Source organism: Thamnophis sirtalis, unplaced genomic scaffold, assembly GCF_051295495.1.
Source record: "Thamnophis sirtalis isolate CommonGarterSnake01/CBP01778 unplaced genomic scaffold, rThaSir2_p1.2 scaffold_6, whole genome shotgun sequence".
Lineage (NCBI taxonomy): Eukaryota > Metazoa > Chordata > Lepidosauria > Squamata > Natricidae > Thamnophis > Thamnophis sirtalis.
Genome location: NW_028261386.1, coordinates 53994857 through 54013949, shown reverse-complemented (window position 1 = coordinate 54013949; position 19093 = coordinate 53994857). Strand labels below are relative to the sequence as shown.

Genomic DNA, 19093 nt, shown 5'->3' with positions numbered 1-19093 from the left:
ACCGAGTTTAAGACATACATATTTTATCCAAGTGCATTCAATTAACTATCTAAAATAAATCTTTCCAGTTTTAGCATCCCATCAGTTTAGCCCTGCTTTGTAGTTTCTTCTCTATTATTCTATCATTTCTCAGTTCATGAATTGAAACTGGAAAGCTAAACTGCTGAAATAGGTTTTAAGAAGATGTCAGGTGACAAGAAACCTTAGTGCTGGTAATTAGCCTGAGATAACAAGCTTCTATACTAGTATTCACTTTATGTTGCAGTAATTGGAAGGAATTCTCAAAATTAACAATTTATTAGGCCTCAGAAATTATCCATTAAAATAACTGAGCCTTGTCATTTTATATATTTAACATCTTCATTACAATATAATTTTTTGTGGATTTAAGAGCGAAGTGGTGGCACAGTGGTTAGAATACAGTGCTGCAGGCTACTTCTGCTGACTGTCAGCTGATGGCAGTTCGATTCTCACTGGCTCAAGGTTGACTCAGCCTTCCATCCTTCCGAGGTTGGTGAAATGAGGACCCAGATTATCGGGGGCAATATGCTGATTCTATAAACAGCTTAGAGAGGGCTGTAAAACACTGTGAAGTGGTATAGAAGTCTAAGTGCTATTGCTACTGCTAAGTCCACTGAATTTAATGCAAGAACTTATTAGCGTCAAAAATATTATTTCACACAATTTTAAATTTTATCTCATCTTTTCATTTTTGAACAGGAACCTTATTTGCTTTCTATCCCTAGACACTGAGAGCCTCTGATTACCAAAGTGTCCCAGTGGATTAAAATAGGGCAAAACATTTTAATTAAAACCAAAAATATTGAAAACATATTTAAAATAACAGTTAAAAGTTTGTATTAAAAGCTTTCTAGGAGTGAACAAGAAGTGCATTTCAAAGAGTTTGACCTCTCTTCACCTGAAAAGCTTACTGTAGCAGGAGGGACAATTCTTCAACGCACCTCTAATGACTCTCTGTGTGTGTGTGTGTGTGTGTGTGTGTGTGTGTGTTTGTTTGTTTGTTTGTTTGTGTCTGCTGGGAGTAGGAATCCTACAAAATGAGGCAATCTTTCAAAAGCCTACAACTAAATCATAGTCAGCTTTAGAGACAGCTATACCAGTGCTTTATCCTATTCATGAAGGTCCACCTATGTAATTTGTGAGAATTGATGCTGACTTGGCAGCACATAATCAATCAAATGTCAGTGCTAAATTTTCACTCAGAAGTAAGATAAATGCAGGGGACTGGATATGGATTTTAATCCTGTATTAGGAGCTGGAAAGAAAATACCCTCCATCTTAATATAGACATCCCGCCCCCCCCCTTTTTTTTTTCAAAATAAGAAAAAGCACTGTGGTGAGTGCATCCTGTCTATTAAAGGTAAATATTTATCAAAATTACCAATTGGAAAAGATGGTCCCCTGGACTTGAAGCATTGTAGCCCTACACATTACAGGATGTGAGAGGTGTGTGTGTGTGTGTGTGTGTAAAATGAGAAAAGCCAATTGACAACTGGTGGTTGCTGGAACACCTATATTTATAATCCTGTAGTTTATCTTGGTAGGTAAGATTTGACTAGCAAATCTTGGCTCAGAAACAGAAGACATGGAGCCAAAACGTACATGAGAAATGCCAGAGACTTGCTAACAAGGAATAAATGATTATCTGAAATGGAATAATGTTTTGTATTAAACCATAGGAAGGGAAACCAGACCTGAGTTTCTTTGCAGTGGATTGCTTTCATTTCTCTGAGAGAGCTCATGCTGAGATGGCTGTGGCAATCTGGAATAATATGGTAAGTGAATCATAGGTTCCCTGAATTTAAAGGGAACTCATCTAAGGCTTAGCCTCACATCATCTTAATGAATTTTCCTCCTGTCCTTGACATTAGAAGAGACTAACAGCCTACATATTATTGCACCTCAACAGTGAGCCTGCTCAGTGTTGCTGCTCTTACACAATTCAGTGGGGATTGTTTCGGAACTGGGATTAATGGAATCCCTATCATTATTTTCCCTTCCACCCAGCATCTGGCTGATCTTTAATTTTGCCAAAAATACTCTGGATGGATGGGGGCCATGTTTCATCTGGGGAACAGGTGACCTGCCTTTCCACATATCTTCTCCTTTCCCAAGACTGGACTGGAAAAAACAGCTTCATATCTGGAGAGTTTCCCCACCATTCCCACCATGGCCAATCACAAAAAGCGATGGGTTTGATGTAACAACTGCTTCCATTCTTTTGGGGGCACATCGTGATGGATTAAACGTTCAAGTCATAGGATTGAACTTCTGGATAGAACCTTTGAAAACACACAATATATATTCCAGAGGAATTTTCATAAATTTCTGTGAGTAGAATTGAGATAAGTAAAGTTAGAACATCAGCATGTCTATGAAAGAAATATGAATAGAATGACTATGATGATCACTGAGTGTTGTATCTTATGATTTATGATTGTATTTTATGATTATGATTGTGATTTATCATTTGTTGCTTGTATGTATACTGAGAGCTTATGCACCAGACACAAATTCTTTGTGTCTAATCACACTTGACCAATAAAGAAATCTATCCTACCCTACCATAAAATACCAATCCTTTAATATGAATTAGTGTCAGCCTTCACTAACACGGTATTGTTTGGATGTGCTTCTCTTTAGTTCCCATTATCTCTAGGCAACACAGCATTTAACTACAAGTATACTCCTTTTCATCAACATCCCTGGAATTAGGCCATTATTTGTTTTTCTTTTCAAGATCTACCAATATCAAAAAGATGATCTTCCTTTCAACCTCTTCTGAAATTGCTGAAAACTGTGACAGCATAGTTTCCCACCATTCTGAGACAGGAAACACATGAAAGTATTTTTGTAAAAAAAAGAAAGAAAGAATGAGAAATACTCCTGCTCATTGATGTGGCATCATTCATTTGTTTTGGCCTTCAGCCTCACAAGTATCTTAACGGTAGCCCTTGGCCAGCATAAAAGTTTGCTTACACCAGCTGTAAAAAAGTCAGAATATACCTTTAGAGAATAATTGAAATGTCAATACTTTTTAGAAGGCTTTAAGTCTAATTTTTAAAAAAGCAATATGATTATATTATATAATTACTGTATACTATATAATATGTTTATATTATAAGAAGCCATGACCAGATTACAGAAATGGCCCAAGGTGCTTTTCTTTGCTTTTTGAGGATGTTATGATCCAAGAAACTGTTATTTTCCAAGCTAATCTAAGAATAACTCAGGCAGAGAAACGTTTCTTTTTTCCACCCACCGGTAACCACAAAACCACTATGCCCTGGGATCTTGTTTCTGCTTTGTCCTTACCCAATGAATGACAGACTAACAAAGTTGGAAGGGACCTTGGAAGGCTTCTAGTCCAACCCCCTACTCAACCACAAATACCTATACCATTTCAGACAAATAGTTGTCCAATTTCTTCTTAAAAACCTCCTGTGTTTTGGAGCACCCCCAACTTCTGGAGGTAAGTTGTTCCACATATGTGAGTGAGACAATCACCCTTAGGAGCAAAATTATTATTCTGATACCATCCAGTGACAACTTCAAAGTGTGCAATATCTGTTAGACTTTGACACCCATTCCTCTGGAGAGAAGTAAGCCATCTCCAGTAACTGGAAAGAGATGGAGGATATAAATCAGTGTTGAAGACAGCAAATGTAAATAAGAAATGCCAGTATAGTTTTCTACCAACTCAAATCATTAATGAGGAGTGACTCAGAATGTAGGATTAAAAATGCCATGGTTCAAAAATTTATGAACTTTTGTCCTTTAAATCCCTATTTAAAGTTGTTACATTTTCTTGAATTATTAGAGTGTAATTAATTTCTTTGGCTAGTGACTTTCCTAACTTTGTGCAAGAAGAAAGAACAGAAGAAGTTCTTTTTAAAATAATTATTCCTCTCAAGGTTTTTCTGGGTCAGGCAATGTTAGGATATCTGGTGGAATTCTCTCTGAAGTCCTTCCAGTAAAGACTGCAGAGGGAGTATGCCAAATCAGCACATTCTCAGCTGCTTTTGCCAGCCACTTTTCTAAGCTTCACATGATTTTTTTAAAGTTTGCTCTGGTCTGTGTCAATGAATGGTGCTGTCTTCCTGGGAAAGCATAAGTTCCCTAGAGCAAAAAAACTGGGATAATAATTGCATAGTAATTTTATTAAATGCTACAATAAAGGATAAAAATAATACATTTTTTTAAAAAAATACAAAAATACAAAATACAAATAATATAAAAGGAAAGGAAAATAAAAAACAAGACAAAGAAAAGAAATATCTAAATGATTTTCCATTTCATCACAATTGTGTAACGCAACACTTTCTCTTAAAATACAGCAAATAATCTCTTCTTCCTATATTTCATCTCTTATCTACAAACAATCCTTCAAACAATCACCTTATTCAATTCTGATCAGCAAGAATGAATTAAGAATTACAAAGATAATATATCTCTTTTAACCTAGATCAGATAAACCAAATTTATATTTCTTCAGTTTATGTTGACTGGTAGGCCTGGGAAATATGTTGAATTTCATTATGGAAAGATCTTTGGTAGTGTTTGGGAGCACAAATGCATGATCTATCTGTGAGTCATTAAAGAAGCAGCCTTTAATGAGTTTCTGCTTTCACTACTGTTTCCCATTCGGTCCAAAGCATTGCACAATTCTTTTGTTTGTTAACTTCTACAATAATGATGAGAATCAGCATGACCCAATAGAGAGATGAATATCGTAGATTTATATGCCTTATGTTATTGCATCTAATTAGATATTGCCAATATTCCAATATTTTGGAAGGCTCTTGAAGAGTGTTCGAAGGCTTCAGCTAGTCCAGAATGCAGCCGCGCGAGCGATTGTGGGTGCACCTCGGTACACCCACGTTACACCTATCCTCCGCGAGCTGCACTGGCTTCCCATTGGTCTCCGGACACGCTTCAAGATGCTAGTCGTTACTTTTAAAGCCCTACATGGTATCGGACCTGGTTACCTGAGAGACCGCCTCCTGCCAGTCACCTCCCAAAGACCAATAAGATCACACAAGTTGGGCCTCCTCCGGATTCCATCTGCCTGCCAATGTCGGCTGGCGACTCCCCAGGGGAGGGCCTTCTCTGTGGCTGCTCCAGCCCTATGGAACGATCTCCCCGTTGAGATCCGGACCCTTACTATGCCTTCCGCAAAGCAGAAGGTATTACGGTCGTAACAGGGAGGGGCAGATACGGCGGGGACTTTAGGGCAGGCCATTACCGGGGAAGGAGGGTTCGCTACATTACAGAGATCCCTCCTTCCGGCCCTATGAGTCCCACTCCGAGACCAGATGGCGCAAGTGATCAGGACCCTGGACTCAGGCTGCTGTCGCTAAATGCCAGGTCTGTAGTACACAAAGCTCCTCTCGTCCGGGACTTAATTTTAGACGAGAGGGCAGACCTGGTATGTATTACTGAAACCTGGCTGGGCCCAGAGGGAGGAGTCCCCCTTGTAGAGCTGTGCCCAGAAGGTTTTCAGGTGCTACACCAGCCGAGAGCCCAGAGAAGGGGTGGGGGTGTGGCCATTGTTATCCGGGAGTCGTTAGTTCCTCGTAGGGTCCCTGCTCCGGAGCTTGTCGGGTGTGAGTCTCTGCTGATAAAGTTGGACCTCAAGGGTCAAGTGGGTCTGCTGTTAACATACCTGCCTCCCAACAGCGTTGCAGCAGCCCTCCCCTCGCTCCTCGAGTCGGTAGCCGAGCTGGCAATTGAGTTCCCTAGGTTGATGGTCCTGGGGGACTTTAATTTGCCGTCGCTCGGTGAAAACTCTGACGGGGCGAAGGAGTTCATGGCTTCCATGACAGCCATGGGCTTGACCCAAGTAATTCGGGGCCCGACCCATTCGGCGGGGCACATGCTCGACCTCGTATTCCTCTCGGAGCAGTGGATTTGTGATCTTGGTCTGAGGGGTAACGACATCATACCCCTGTCGTGGTCAGACCACTGCCTACTGAGGCTCGACTTCCGGAGGCCAAACCCCCACTGTAGGGAGGAGGAACCGACCAGGTGGTTCCGCCCCAGGCGACTTATGGAACCGTTAGGGTTCCAGACGGAACTTGGGGTTCTTCCTGATACTTTCGCCCACAGTCCGGTAGAGACTCTGGTTGCTGCTTGGCACTCGGCAGCATCGGAGGCCCTCGACCGGATTGCGCCACTACGGCCCCTCCGAGGCGGCGGATCCCGGAGACCTCCTTGGTTCACCGAGGAACTCCGGGAGATGAAGCGCCGGAGGAGATGCCTAGAGCACCGATGGAGGTCCGATAAGTCCGAATCGAACCGAGCAATGGTAACCACCTGCACCAAGGAATACACCAGGGCACTTAGGGCAGCCAAAAGATCTTACATAGCCACCTTGGTTGCGTCCGCTGAGTCCCGTCCAGCCGCCCTGTTTAGGATAACCCGCTCCCTATTGAATAAAAGGGAAGCGGGGGAACCCTTGCAGGGCAGAGCTGAGGACTATGCCCAATTCTTAGCGGACAAAATTGCTCGGTTTTGGTCGGACTTGGACTCCATCCCCGCAGTTCCAGCCGAGGCACAGGAGGATCAAGTTGAACATCTCTGGGTTGAGTTTCAGGATGTTACCCCCGGGGATGTGGACAAGGCCATGAGGGCTGTAAGTGCCTCCACCTGTGTACTGGACCCGTGTCCCTCATGGCTGGTCACAAAGAGCAGTGAGGTGACACGAGGCTGGATCCAGGCGGTTGTTACCGCCTCTCTTCGGGAGGGGAACTTCCCCGCCGCACTGAAAGCGGCGGTGGTGAGACCCCTCCTAAAAAAGCCATCTTTGGATCCAGCTGTTCTTAATAACTATCGTCCAGTCTCCAACCTTCCCTTTCTTGGGAAGGTTGTCGAGAAGGTGGTGGCCTTCCAGCTCCAACGGTCCTTGGAGGAAGCAAACTATCTCGACCCCTTCCAGTCAGGCTTCAGACCCGGTTACAGCACAGAAACCGCTTTGGTCGCATTGACCGATGATCTCTGGAGAGCCAGAGATGGAGGACATTCCTCCATCCTGGTCCTCCTTGACCTCTCAGCGGCTTTCGATACCATCGACCATGGTATCCTTCTGCGACGACTGCGGGAGGTGGGGGTGGGAGGCACCGTGTTGCGGTGGTTCTCCTCCTACCTCTCGGACAGGTCGCAGTCAGTGTTAGTGGGGGGGCAGAGATCGTCCCCTAGGCCCCTAACTTATGGGGTGCCTCAGGGCTCGGTCTTATCCCCCCTGCTATTCAACATCTACATGAAACCGCTGGGAGAGATCATCCGCAGGCACGGGATCAGATACCATCAATATGCGGACGATACTCAACTGTATCTGTCCGCCCCGTGCCAACTCAATGAAGCGGCAGACGTGATGAGCCGGGGCCTTGAAGCCGTTATGGACTGGATGAGGGTTAACAAGCTTGTGCTCAACCCAGAAAAGACCGAGTGGCTGTTGTGTTTCCCTCCCAAAGATTCGATCAATATTCCATCACTCAGGCTGGGGGGTCAAATTTTATACCCCTCAGAGAGGGTTCGCAACTTGGGAGTCCTCCTGGATTCACAGCTATCTTGTGACCACCACTTAACGGCTGTGACCAGGGGGGCATTCGCCCAGGTTCACCTGGTGCGCCAGTTGCGACCCTACCTGAATCGGGAGGCTCTCACAACAGTCACCCGGGCCCTTGTGACCTCTAGGCTGGAATACTGCAATGTGCTCTACATGGGGCTGCCCTTGAAGAGCATCCGGCGACTTCAGCTAGTACAGAACGCGGCCGCGCGAGTGATTGTGGGCGCACCTCGGTTCACCCACATAACACCTATCCTCCGCGAGCTGCGCTGGCTACCTGTCGAGCTCCGGATGCGCTTCAAGGTGTTACTGGTCACCCATAAAGCCCTGCATGGTAGTGGATCTGGATACTTGAGAGACCGCCTTCTGCCAATTACATCCCTGCGACCAATAAGATCACATAGATTAGGCCTCCTCCGTATTCCATCGGCCAGCCAGTGTCGGCTGGCAACTACAAGGAGGAGGGCCTTCTCAGTAGTAGCCCTGACCCTTTGGAACGAGCTCCCCATGGAGATTCGTACCCTCTCCACCGTCCAAGCCTTCCGCACAGCCTTGAAGAACTGGCTAGCCCGTCAGGCCTGGGGACAAGGATAGTTGCCCCTCCCGAATGATGAATGTATGTTGTTTACTATTTTATTATATGTCTCTATGTTTAACGTCTGTATTCCCCCTCCCCGATTTTATGTGAGCCGCCCTGAGTCCCCTCAGGGAAAAGGGCGGCCTACAAATATTAATAAAATCTAAATAAATCTAAATCTAACTAAGACCTGGCTGTTCTGGCAGGCCTGGGGCTGTTGAATTATCCAGCCCCATCCGATGTTATGACTGTTGCTGAATTTTTAATTGTTGTTTTTATTTTTGTACCCCCTTCCCTTTCTTATTGTTAGCCGCCCTGAGTCTCTTGGGAGTAGGGCGGCATACAAGCCAAATAAACCTAACCTAACCTCTTGCTAAGAATGGAATTAGGGAGTGTTTTTTTTTTAAATGAAAAGGATGCATTATATTACTGGGTTATGGAGTTTAGGATAAACACCCTAAGGAATCAGTAGTTTAGGACTAGAGGTTATACTTCTGTCTGTCTTCTATACAAAGCTGAATGGGAGGAAAACAAAGTTAAGAAAAAAAATAAGTTATTAATAACCTATTCTTCAATCTTTATAGTCAACCAATGACAAATGAGGATTAAGAATATTAGAGTAAAACATCATAGCAATATCTCAAAAGTGCTTTTTCAAATGACAAAAGAACTTTGTTTTTCCTTGAAGACATTTTGCTTCTCATCCAAGAAGCTTCTTCGGTTCTGATTGACTTCTGTGGGTACTGAAGCAGCTTCTTGGATGAGAAGCAAAATGTTTTCAAGGAAAAATAAAGTCTTTTGAAAAAGCACTTTTGAGACAACCATGACCTGGATGGCTGATAAGACATATCAGATATGTATCCATAGACATCATAGCAATATGACCATATTAAAAAAACTATTTTGCCCTAACAAACGTGAGGATATATGCCTGGTCCCAGTGGAGTTCCCTAATTTTAAGTTCATTGTGAGAATGAGAACCAAGAAATGGGTTGACTCTGCATCACACAAGCAGTTCAGGAAATAGAGGCAGAGAAAAATTTCCATGATTTCATAGCTTCTTTTGCTGCTGCAGCCCATCCAAGCTAAAGTCTAGCCTGTAGGGCTGTTGATAAATGTGTGCTAGAATTGTTTCCTCTTTAAGAGGAGGAAGCAATTAAGCTCTCTCCAGATCAGAAGGGAGATGGAAATGAGAGTGGGTTGCAGACTACCTGAAGGCCTTAACATTTTTCTTGCTCTCATCCCTGTCAGGGATTCTAATCAAGTAGCTGGGATTCCATCTAAATAAAACTGAAAAAACAACAATAAAGCAATATTTATTGCTTGTTGGCATTGCCAATTTCATTCCTCCTTTATGTTGCACTGCTTTTGGAGATTGGTGCTGAATCATCTTTTGGCTAGCAGCCAACTAATTCCTGTATTTCTGGCTATTTTTGGGAAGCTAGGATACTACCCTGGCAATTTATGCTCACTTATCCTCAAGTGAATCCATTAAAATAAGGGTCAGGTTTCACAGGTTTGACTTCTTTCCATTCATCTCTAGCCAAAGAGGCTCAACTATAGATACTTCTTGTCACAGAGAAGCTGACAGTGTTATAGGGGACATATATTCTAGCCCCCCTACATTCATTTATTATTTCACCTTGTTAATTTGCTACTTAGCATGAGCTTCACAGTTGCTTGTAACAAGCTATTTTTATTCCTTTGATGTAGATTTCTCTTCTGTAGGCTTTTAGTGTCCTGCTTTCCGGGGGTTTGTATGATTACTCAAGTATAAAATGTTTTGCCTTTATCCATAACAGGGAGCCTTGCTAACATTTTTATCTCATAATTATGTAAATACAGTCATATATTAAGAATTCAGAAAAGCAAAAGCAAGAATAACTGAGTGCTGCAATATAAAGGAGCAATATATTATTTTTTAAATGTGACTTTACAGTGTTAGTATGTGCCCATATAAAGGTTATAGGATTCAGTTTCACTTGGAAACTCTTTGTCTCTCTTTCAGCTGGAGCCGGTTGGCTATAAGCAGTCATATAAACATTTCACAAAGGAAAGACTGAAGCTCAAATGTCCAACCTCAGTAAGTAGCAAGTTAGCTCCTACTCTAACTCTGTAACATGAACATAAAAGCACAAGAAAGGTCCTTCTGGGTGAAAACTAAAAACCATCTGGTCCAATATCCAGACAAAGCAGATGCTTCTTGGAAGCTGATAAGCAGGACTTAAGCCTTTTTCCCACATGGAACCATTAATTCCAAAGGTAGCACATGTTTACAATATCCTGGCAACTATTAGACTCAGTAATTATGTTTTCACCTCACAATTTGAATCTGCCGAACAACCCCGTTGAAAATTTTCTAAATGATAAACTAGATTTGATGTTTCTTGTATGGGAGTTCCTTGTGCAGGATTTAAAAAAATAATAGCCAAATCAGGCTGTTTTCCTCTTGCTCCTCTTCCTCCTCTTTAAAATGCCAAGGATATTTGCTGGAAGTTCATCCAGACCAAATCTTCCATTTAAAAAAATATCAATTTTATTGTTTTTTAATAAACAAGAGAAAGAAAAAAAGAGCAAAACACAAAAAATGATGATAGAAATACAAACATTGTCAAAGAACAAAAGCACATATAACAAAAAAAGTGAAAGAAATATGACAAAGGAAAAAACAATATATGTCATTATAACAAACTATTGCCATTCTATATATACTTATCTAATGTTATCTTAAATATTCAAGTACAATATGCATATATTTTAATTTATGTAGCTTCTTTTTTAACCTATTGTATACTGTATAACCTGGGGACACGGTGGCTCAGTGGCTAAGACGCTGAGCTTGTGGATCAGAAGGTGAGCAGTTCAGCAGTTCGAATCCCTAGTGCCGCATAACAGAGTGAGCTCCTGTTACCTGAGTTTCTGCCAACCTATCAGTTCGAAAGCACATAAAAAATGCAAGTAGAAAAATAGAGACCACTTTTATGGGAAGGTAACAGCACCCCGTGTGCCTTTGGCGTTGAGTCACGCCGGCCACATGACCACAGAGACATCTCCGGACAGCGCTGGCTCTTCAGCTTAGAAACAGAGATGAGCACCACCCCTAGAGCTGGAAATGACTAGGACGCATGTGCAGGGGAGCCTTTACCTTTGTAATGTATAAATAACTTCCAGATTTCATTATACTTGTTAATGTAAAATGTCCATCCATTCATAGGCAATCCATTCATAAATGACAAAGTCAATCATGTCTTAATCCATTGATTTTTTTCATTTTTAACAGCCTCCAGCAATTATTAAATTGGGGCAAATTATTAACACTTTCCAATCATATTTTTCCAATTAATATTATCATGCCTGGTTTTTAGAATGTTTCTATCCCATATAGAAGAATTGCATACTATGACATTTCCCTAAAGTTGTAAATCTTTCTGAATGAGAGAGGAAGAGACAGATTGAGTTCACAGACTACAGCAAATAGTCTAAAAACACATGTCAGAAATATATTTTAAGGAAATGGGTAATAACGTATAACAAAATGGGGAAAGAAGCCTGTGCAAAAATATGAGTAGAGCATCAAAGAGAGAACAATGACAGTAAGCAGAGTTAAGACAGTAGTGAAAAGAGTGGACAATTACCAGGCATCAATAATAATAAAAAATCCTTACCTGTATTTCATTTGGGTTAAAATAAATTGTAATTTTATTAAAAAGTGCCAAACCATCATGAGATTTATGAGGTATATAAACAATCTGATTGCCTAAGAAATTTAGATAGTACCAAGACTAGTATACCTCTTCAGGTCATACTTGAATACTTCTAATGGAGCCACAGATAGATCTTCCTTTTCAGAAATAAAACATCAGGAAAGGAAGGATGCCACAGAGCTGGGAAGGATTAATGAAAAAAGACCTGGAATTTGCTTGTAAGCAGGATACCAATAGGACCTGGTAGAGATAGGGAAATCTGCTACAATGAATGAATGAAGGATGACAACTGAAGAGCAAATGAAGAATAGATCTCTTGGAACTGAAAGGTTTAAGGAGTTCTGTATACCATTATGCTGACATAAGTATAGGGATTGAGGATAATTTCATTAACCACCTTTTTGCTCTAAAATCATTTTCTTAATAGATTTAATGATGTTTACTTAAATTTGCAATGATGTTTACTTAAATTTGCATAAGTTTCAATGGACAGGAGAAGTTCCATCCCCATTTTATTGCTTCTCTATTGAGAAGAAATGTTTACTCTCTCATACCCTCAGAATAGAACAACCTGTAGTAAATAGATCGTTCTCTAAAGATTCTGTAAATGTTTTCTTTCTGCTGCAGGAATACCCATATCTTTTCACATCGAGAAACAGCCAAATATACAATTCGGGACTTGAAACGAAGTCCAATGGAGACAGTGTGCCTTACTGGGCTGTGATTATAGCGGCCACAACTGGAATTTTGGCAGGATCCCTGATTGTTTGGGGTGTGATGACTCATAAAATCAACAAACACTCAAGGGCAAGATATGCAGCAGCTGAAGAGAAGACAACGATGTAAATGTGCATCTGAGCCAAACAGGTTTAACATATGCTACCTCTAGTGACATGAAAAAAGCAACATGGAAGCTTTACACATGCTATTTTTAACTAAAGTTTTCCATCTAAAAGTGGAAGAAATGACCTCATCCCATCTTGAATAGCCAGACCTAGTGAAAGCTAATGCTCTAGCAGTTATTAAATGTGAAAATATAAAGAGATCTTACCTGGCAAATTTATATATATAAAAATATATCCTTTTCTGATAAATGCAGTACTAACACTTTTTCATAACATTGTAATTATATCGTTCTGTGCCTTACCAGATTTTATCATGTGTCTAGATCACATTGGCTCCCTTAGGGATCCTCTTGCCATCTCTCTAGTTGTAGTCCTCTCCATATTTTCTCTTAGCTCAGAAGGTAGACCTGAAATAACTGCACAATGGATTTGGAATAGTTGTTCCTTGTGCTCTCAACATGAAAGCATCTTTTTTTTTGTGTGTGTAACGAAGATGCCAAGTTTCCAGTGATACTAATTTGTCCACTGTGACAGGGTCTTCCACTGGATTCATAAGATTCAATAAATGCTATCATGCAACCCTTCTGGGTTCTTCCCCCCCCTCCACCCCCAGTCATTCATTATGGATATCATTTCGTTTTGTTTTCTCCAGCCTAGCTCTATTAGCAAAATTTCCAATTGGATAATGGCACTCCAATGCTCGCTTTCATTTCTTCACCTGTTGATAATGCTTGCCTTTCTAAACTGCCTTCAAGAAAAGACATTTTCCCTTCTTCTCTTGAATATCATAGTCAAAGGCAGGGTGTCAAACTCGCAGCCTGTGGGCCAGATATGTCATGCACTGCCATGTCGACCCCCAAAGGGAAGGGGGAATTGCGATACACATGACAATGCGAGTTTGACACCCCAGTCTAAGGTTTTATGATCTGCTTATGTGTTTGCAAGCTACACTTTTTCTCTAAAATGTTCACCAATATCATTATTTGTAATTGCTTTATTCTGTATTTACATCCTATGTTAGAGATAAGGAAAGGGCTAAATATATATTGGTAGTCATCTTTCTTTGACTGGCACAGAGTTTCTTGCTGGAGAAACCAACATGTTCCTACTGGTGGAATGGAACAGAGAGTTGCAAAACAGGCTATCTTTTCCCTTGAAATATAATACTAGGGTATCTAGAGAAGATATAGTAAGCTGAGCCAGAATGGGCCAACTTGTCGTGGGACAACATGCCATGGCCAGCTCACCACAGAACAACTCATGTAGGACAATTCAACAAATACAAAAGTTAAATTAATTTTGAAGAAACTGTGGCCAATAAGAATAAAATAAAATCAATCCAAAAATACATGACTAACAATAATTTCAATGAAAATGAGGTCACCAATAATAACAGTAACAATGAGATGATTAACACAGATTAACACAGTTGAGTTGTCCTGTGGCAAATTGGCCAAGTGACAAGTTGTTCTTGCAAACAGAGAAATGGGTTGCCCACAAACTTCACTGAACTGAAATGCTGCAAAGAAAATACTTTTATTGCAATTTGGAATATAGTGCAGTTGATGCAAATAAACCTTAACACCATTAATATGGTAAGATCACAAAGAGTTGGTGATGTTTTAAATCTGGCATAGACTAAAAAATAACCGCTTGAGTGCTCTATTTGTGTATGTAATACTCGATTTCACAACTGGGCTCTAAATACAGCTAATTGTTTTTAGCAACTCATTCCCAGCTTAATTTGCCTTGCAAAAGCATGTGCTACTCTTACGGTTGTAGGAAGAAAACAGTGTAAAAATATAAATGTATTCTGTAAACATGGATTTATAGAAATTCAGCAGTAGAGATGCACTGTGTTGATTGGAGATTAGCATTAGATTATAGCTAGCCAGGAGACAGCATCTATCCAATTTTGGCTGATCTAGAAAAGTTATGCACAGTGGACCAAGGATGGGGAGTTACCAGAAATCCCAAGTTATAGGTTGGACTGGGAAATTGAAAAAGGCTATGACAAATCTCTTCCACATTATTTTGCCGATAAAATGAGTCTTCGGACATTGAATTTACCTTGGAATGTTTAGAATCATAGACAAATTTGCACTTGTCTTTTCTCTTATCACGAAAGAGATTTCATTGCAACAGTGCTTAGATTCACAATCCAACACACCAACCATCTTCATGCATCAATTACAGAGCAACAAAAATCTAGACAGCACCATAAACCTGGCAAGAGGTTTTAACCTGTTCCAGATTGCTGTGCTAGAGAATCTATCCCTCCAAAATAGCCTGGCTCCATTACCACACAGATATGCCTCCTGCAGTACATACCAAATGCCAGTACATGGATGACCATGAACAGATATTAAATCTGCTCATATGTGAGTATAAACAAACAAATCCTGCTAATCTTGAATACATTTTTCTCTCATCCTAGCACACACAAACACACAGATCCTGCCTTGACTTTGCAATCTCTCATTCTGGCAATACTGCTAGGAGGCAATATCAAGTGGACTTCGATTGATCTCAAAAAAATAAACCTAGTTAAACTTGGGTATTATCTGGATGCGAGATCATCAGGAAATTCTAGAGCTGTAGCTGAGACTGGGACATTAAAAAGCATCTAGAAAGGAGGCAGAAACAGTTGACATCTGTGCTATATTCAAGAAAAGGAGATCAATGTGCCCTTGCAGTCAACAGGAGCCAAGCATAATCCCAAGGAGAGTTTGCATTATCTCTACTACTACTACTACCACCACCACCACCACCACCACCACCACCACCACCACCACCACCATCATCATCATCATCTTTATTCTGGCAGTTAATCAAGTCTTTTTCCATCTGGCCCATAACATTTTACAAAAAGCACAGAAGCCTGGTTATTTAATAAATACTTATATCTCGCCCCAAATGGCATGTTAAAAAATGAGGCAATAAATAGAATGCAGCATTTGGTTGATGGAAAGGTGACAAATCCCCCCCAAAATAGATTCAGCTTTTCCACTAGGCAGCCCCAGCTGGTGGGTGGCCAGGGGTCCTTGAGTCTAATGCCTTCTCTCTGCAGTCATCGTTAAGGAAAAATAATGTCATGAGTGAGGCTGCCAATTAGACTGTGTAGCTGAGCCGCATTTCACGGTTGTCTTTGTTTACAGTCAACAATTAACAATATAATTGCTTTTGGCTTTTCTATCCAGTCTTTGTCAGTTGGTTTCCAAAACACTTTTGCAAATGTTGTTGACCTTTCTGCTGGGGCTTCTCACCATTTTGTCTTCTTTCTAGCATACACAGTAAAAAAGAATGTCAGCAAAAGCAGCTCTTACTCTTTGCAAGTATGCCCTGCTGCCTATTGTAACATTCCTGCGAGTTTGCTTTAGAGGGATTTGCTTTACTCATGGGGGGGGGGGGCATAGGGCAAGATTCTTTGAAAGGGGAGGGAACTGCATCCTTTTCCTTGCAGTGGGTAGTGAGTATGCATGTAGTAGCATGCATACTCTATTTCTCACTGTAGGAAGTTAGCACCCACCCCTCTCCTAGAAAAATGAAATCCTGGGGAATATTGAAAAGGCGGATTATAACATTTCCCTGGATAAGAAATGGAGAAACATGCTTTTTAGGCAGGAAGCAGACTTACTCTCAATAGCCCCCACCTTTGCCAATGGGCCATTAAAAGGCCTGAGCCAGTCTATTCTACATTACAAAGATCCCCCTTTAGCTCCAGGGTGATGGGATTATGGCATGATAGTATTAGCCTTTACCCATCTCACGACAAGGCACTTGGGAAGAACCAATGTTCAACCAAACGTGGACTCAGAACACAGCCTACAGAGTTGCCCCTGCATGGCCCCATGGGAGACTGACAACCAATCAGAATACAAGCTCAGGTTCAAAGACCAGAGAGGGCACAAAACCAGGAACTTTCAGCATCTGTCTCCTTTTTTTCTTCACACAACATCTGGAAGCAATTGATTCCCCCTTTTCTGTTCAGGAACTTAAGCCATGTGGTCCTGTCCACCATTAAACCATCTTTCCAAGCAACCTCCATGTTTCCAGTGTCTTTTTCCCCACTTGGAACTGAACCCAGAAGGACATTTCTTCCAACACCACCCTCAATGAATGAATGAATTCAGCAAGATTCCTGGCAGTTTACAAATAAGAGTAAAAAGAGGCCTAAGTTTACAAAGTAATAATAAGGCCAATACACTCACTCACCTGCACACAGTGGTGAGGGACAGTGTATTGAACAATATGGTTTTTAAAGGCTTTTATAAATGGAAGCTAAGAGTTTGCCAGCCAAACCTCTGGAGAGGCTATTTCAAGTGCCAAGGAAGAGAAACTGAGTAGTTCTGTCTCCTCTGGACCTCCCCATCAACATCTTTCATATTAGGACTTTCTGCATCACTTGCTGGCAGAAGAGTAAATTATGGAGCGGTTCTACTTGAAGGAGGCAGTCCAAAAATATCAAAGAGCCAAGCTATAGATGCTAAAACCAGTACTTTTGAATAATACCTGGAACTTATCAAAAGCCCATGAGGTGACTGGAACTACAGTTTATGGAGCTAAAATGTTTTTGATTAATGTTTCCTTTATTAAAATAATCCCTATTGAAACTGAAGTTATGATAGTGGATGGATTACTTTTTATTCAGCCCCTTCATATAAATAAATATTCATAAGTTGGTCCAATAGAACTGGGAAAGCACTTAAAGCTGTCCTAATTCTGATCCCCCACCCCTTCTTGGGTTTACTGTATGTTAACCATATCCAGCAGGGTTGCCATTTAGAAAAAGCAGTTGGGAGGAGCCACTGCTCCATCTGTTTTTTCTATGTTTAATTGCCTATAATTTTGCCTTAATGCTTATGTTTCCCGCCAACTCCCAGCTTAAGTTGATTGAAAGAGAATTACAATAAATGGTAGAAAAGGGATGTGGCAGAAATCCCTTTGCTTTTTACCAAAAGCCAGCTATATGAGGTATAAATATTAAGCTGAGAAGGACTTCTACAACTCTGGTAGCTATCTGCTTAAGTATTTACCTAGGAGGAAGACAACTGAGTACAATACAATGTCATTTTAAGTAAATATGCCTAAGACTGTTTATCACAGACCTTCATGTCTGTTTAAATATCTTATCCTATTCCAAATTCCATTGCAGGGGCTCATTCAGAGATATTTTAAGTGACACTAATAGCACTCAGCAGTTGGATATCATTACTCATCCAGTAGCTGGCAAAACATGGTTCTTACTGATCTTGGCAATCATTTAGATTAGGCCTAATTAGTTGCTATGACACAGGTGGTCAAGGCAGGCCAGGCCTCTAGAGAGTTCTTTATTTCTCTCAACTAATAGTCTAGCCAAGGACTCCCACAATGACCGATAAAGCTCCACACCCACACTACCCTGAAGGCAAGCATCCTCAGTCTCCCAAAAATCCCCCCTTAGTACAAAAAAAGCCAACAGAGTAGAAGCACACTCACAGGGCAAGGACCAAGGTTCAAGTTCAATCCACAAGATAATGGCAGTCCTCAGGACAAGGAACAGGTCCCAGACCCATGCACTGTTCCAAAGGCACAGTGAAGCCACAACAGAAGGCCTGAGTCCAAAACCCAATGCGAAGAGCAATATTCTAAGCGAGAGAAGGCAAACAGCAACAGGCACGAGTCAAAGTCGGGGGAGTGTAAGCCAAATCAAACAATTGTTGGCAAAGACCAACTTCCCATGGCTTCTCCTTAAATTACTCCCCTCCAGGTGTTCCTTGGTGGGAGGGGGAGTGACCTCCTCAGTAGCCTTGCAGCCCTTCTCTAGGCTTGCCTAGTCTCCACTCCCCTTGCCCTTGAATGAGTGAAGTAGACAGCTGTTCTTCATCAGAGGGGATTTGCTGCCTATCAGCACCACTGCAGGTCAGCAGCTGATCCTCTTGTGTGTCTGTGCAGGCAGGCAGCACTCTGTCTGGTTGACCACCTCCCCAAATGCCTGAGGGTCCAGGGACAGCATCATCCTCAGCCCCTGGGCTCTTCAAACATCCAAAAGGAGACGTGCCTTCTCTTTCAGATAGTCCCACTTCCAACTCCAACTCCTCCTCTAAACTGGGCTCTGATGGGGGCATGACATTAGTAATAAAGACCATCAAGATGCCCTGGGGCTGTAGGCAGGAGCGGCAATTTTAAAAAAATTGCTCCAGAAGGCAGTGATAGTGATCCACATTCATGTAATTGCTAAGATAACTCTACAGATATGTCCATGTAGTCATCAGGAGAGTGGCTTTGCCTTAGGTAAATTAGTTCAGTTTATTTGTTTGCTAAATTTATTTGTCACCCCTCTCAGCTTGGGGCTACTCTGGGTGGTTTACAACAATAAAAAGGAAAAAAAGATTTTAAA

At 41.5% G+C, this 19093-nt stretch overlaps 1 protein-coding gene across 1 annotated transcript in view; it reads left to right on the top strand.

Annotated features, from left to right (window-relative positions):
- Positions 1-14022, top strand: part of PLB1 (phospholipase B1) — a 102515-nt gene extending 88493 nt beyond the window's left edge. The window contains exons 54-56 of the mRNA XM_087717892.1: positions 1701-1796; positions 10174-10248; positions 12497-14022. Coding sequence (XP_087574018.1) covers positions 1701-1796; positions 10174-10248; positions 12497-12715 — 390 coding nt within the window. The 3' untranslated portion in view covers positions 12716-14022. The remainder of the gene's footprint in view (positions 1-1700; positions 1797-10173; positions 10249-12496) is intronic.
- Positions 14023-19093: the final 5071 nt, after the last annotated feature.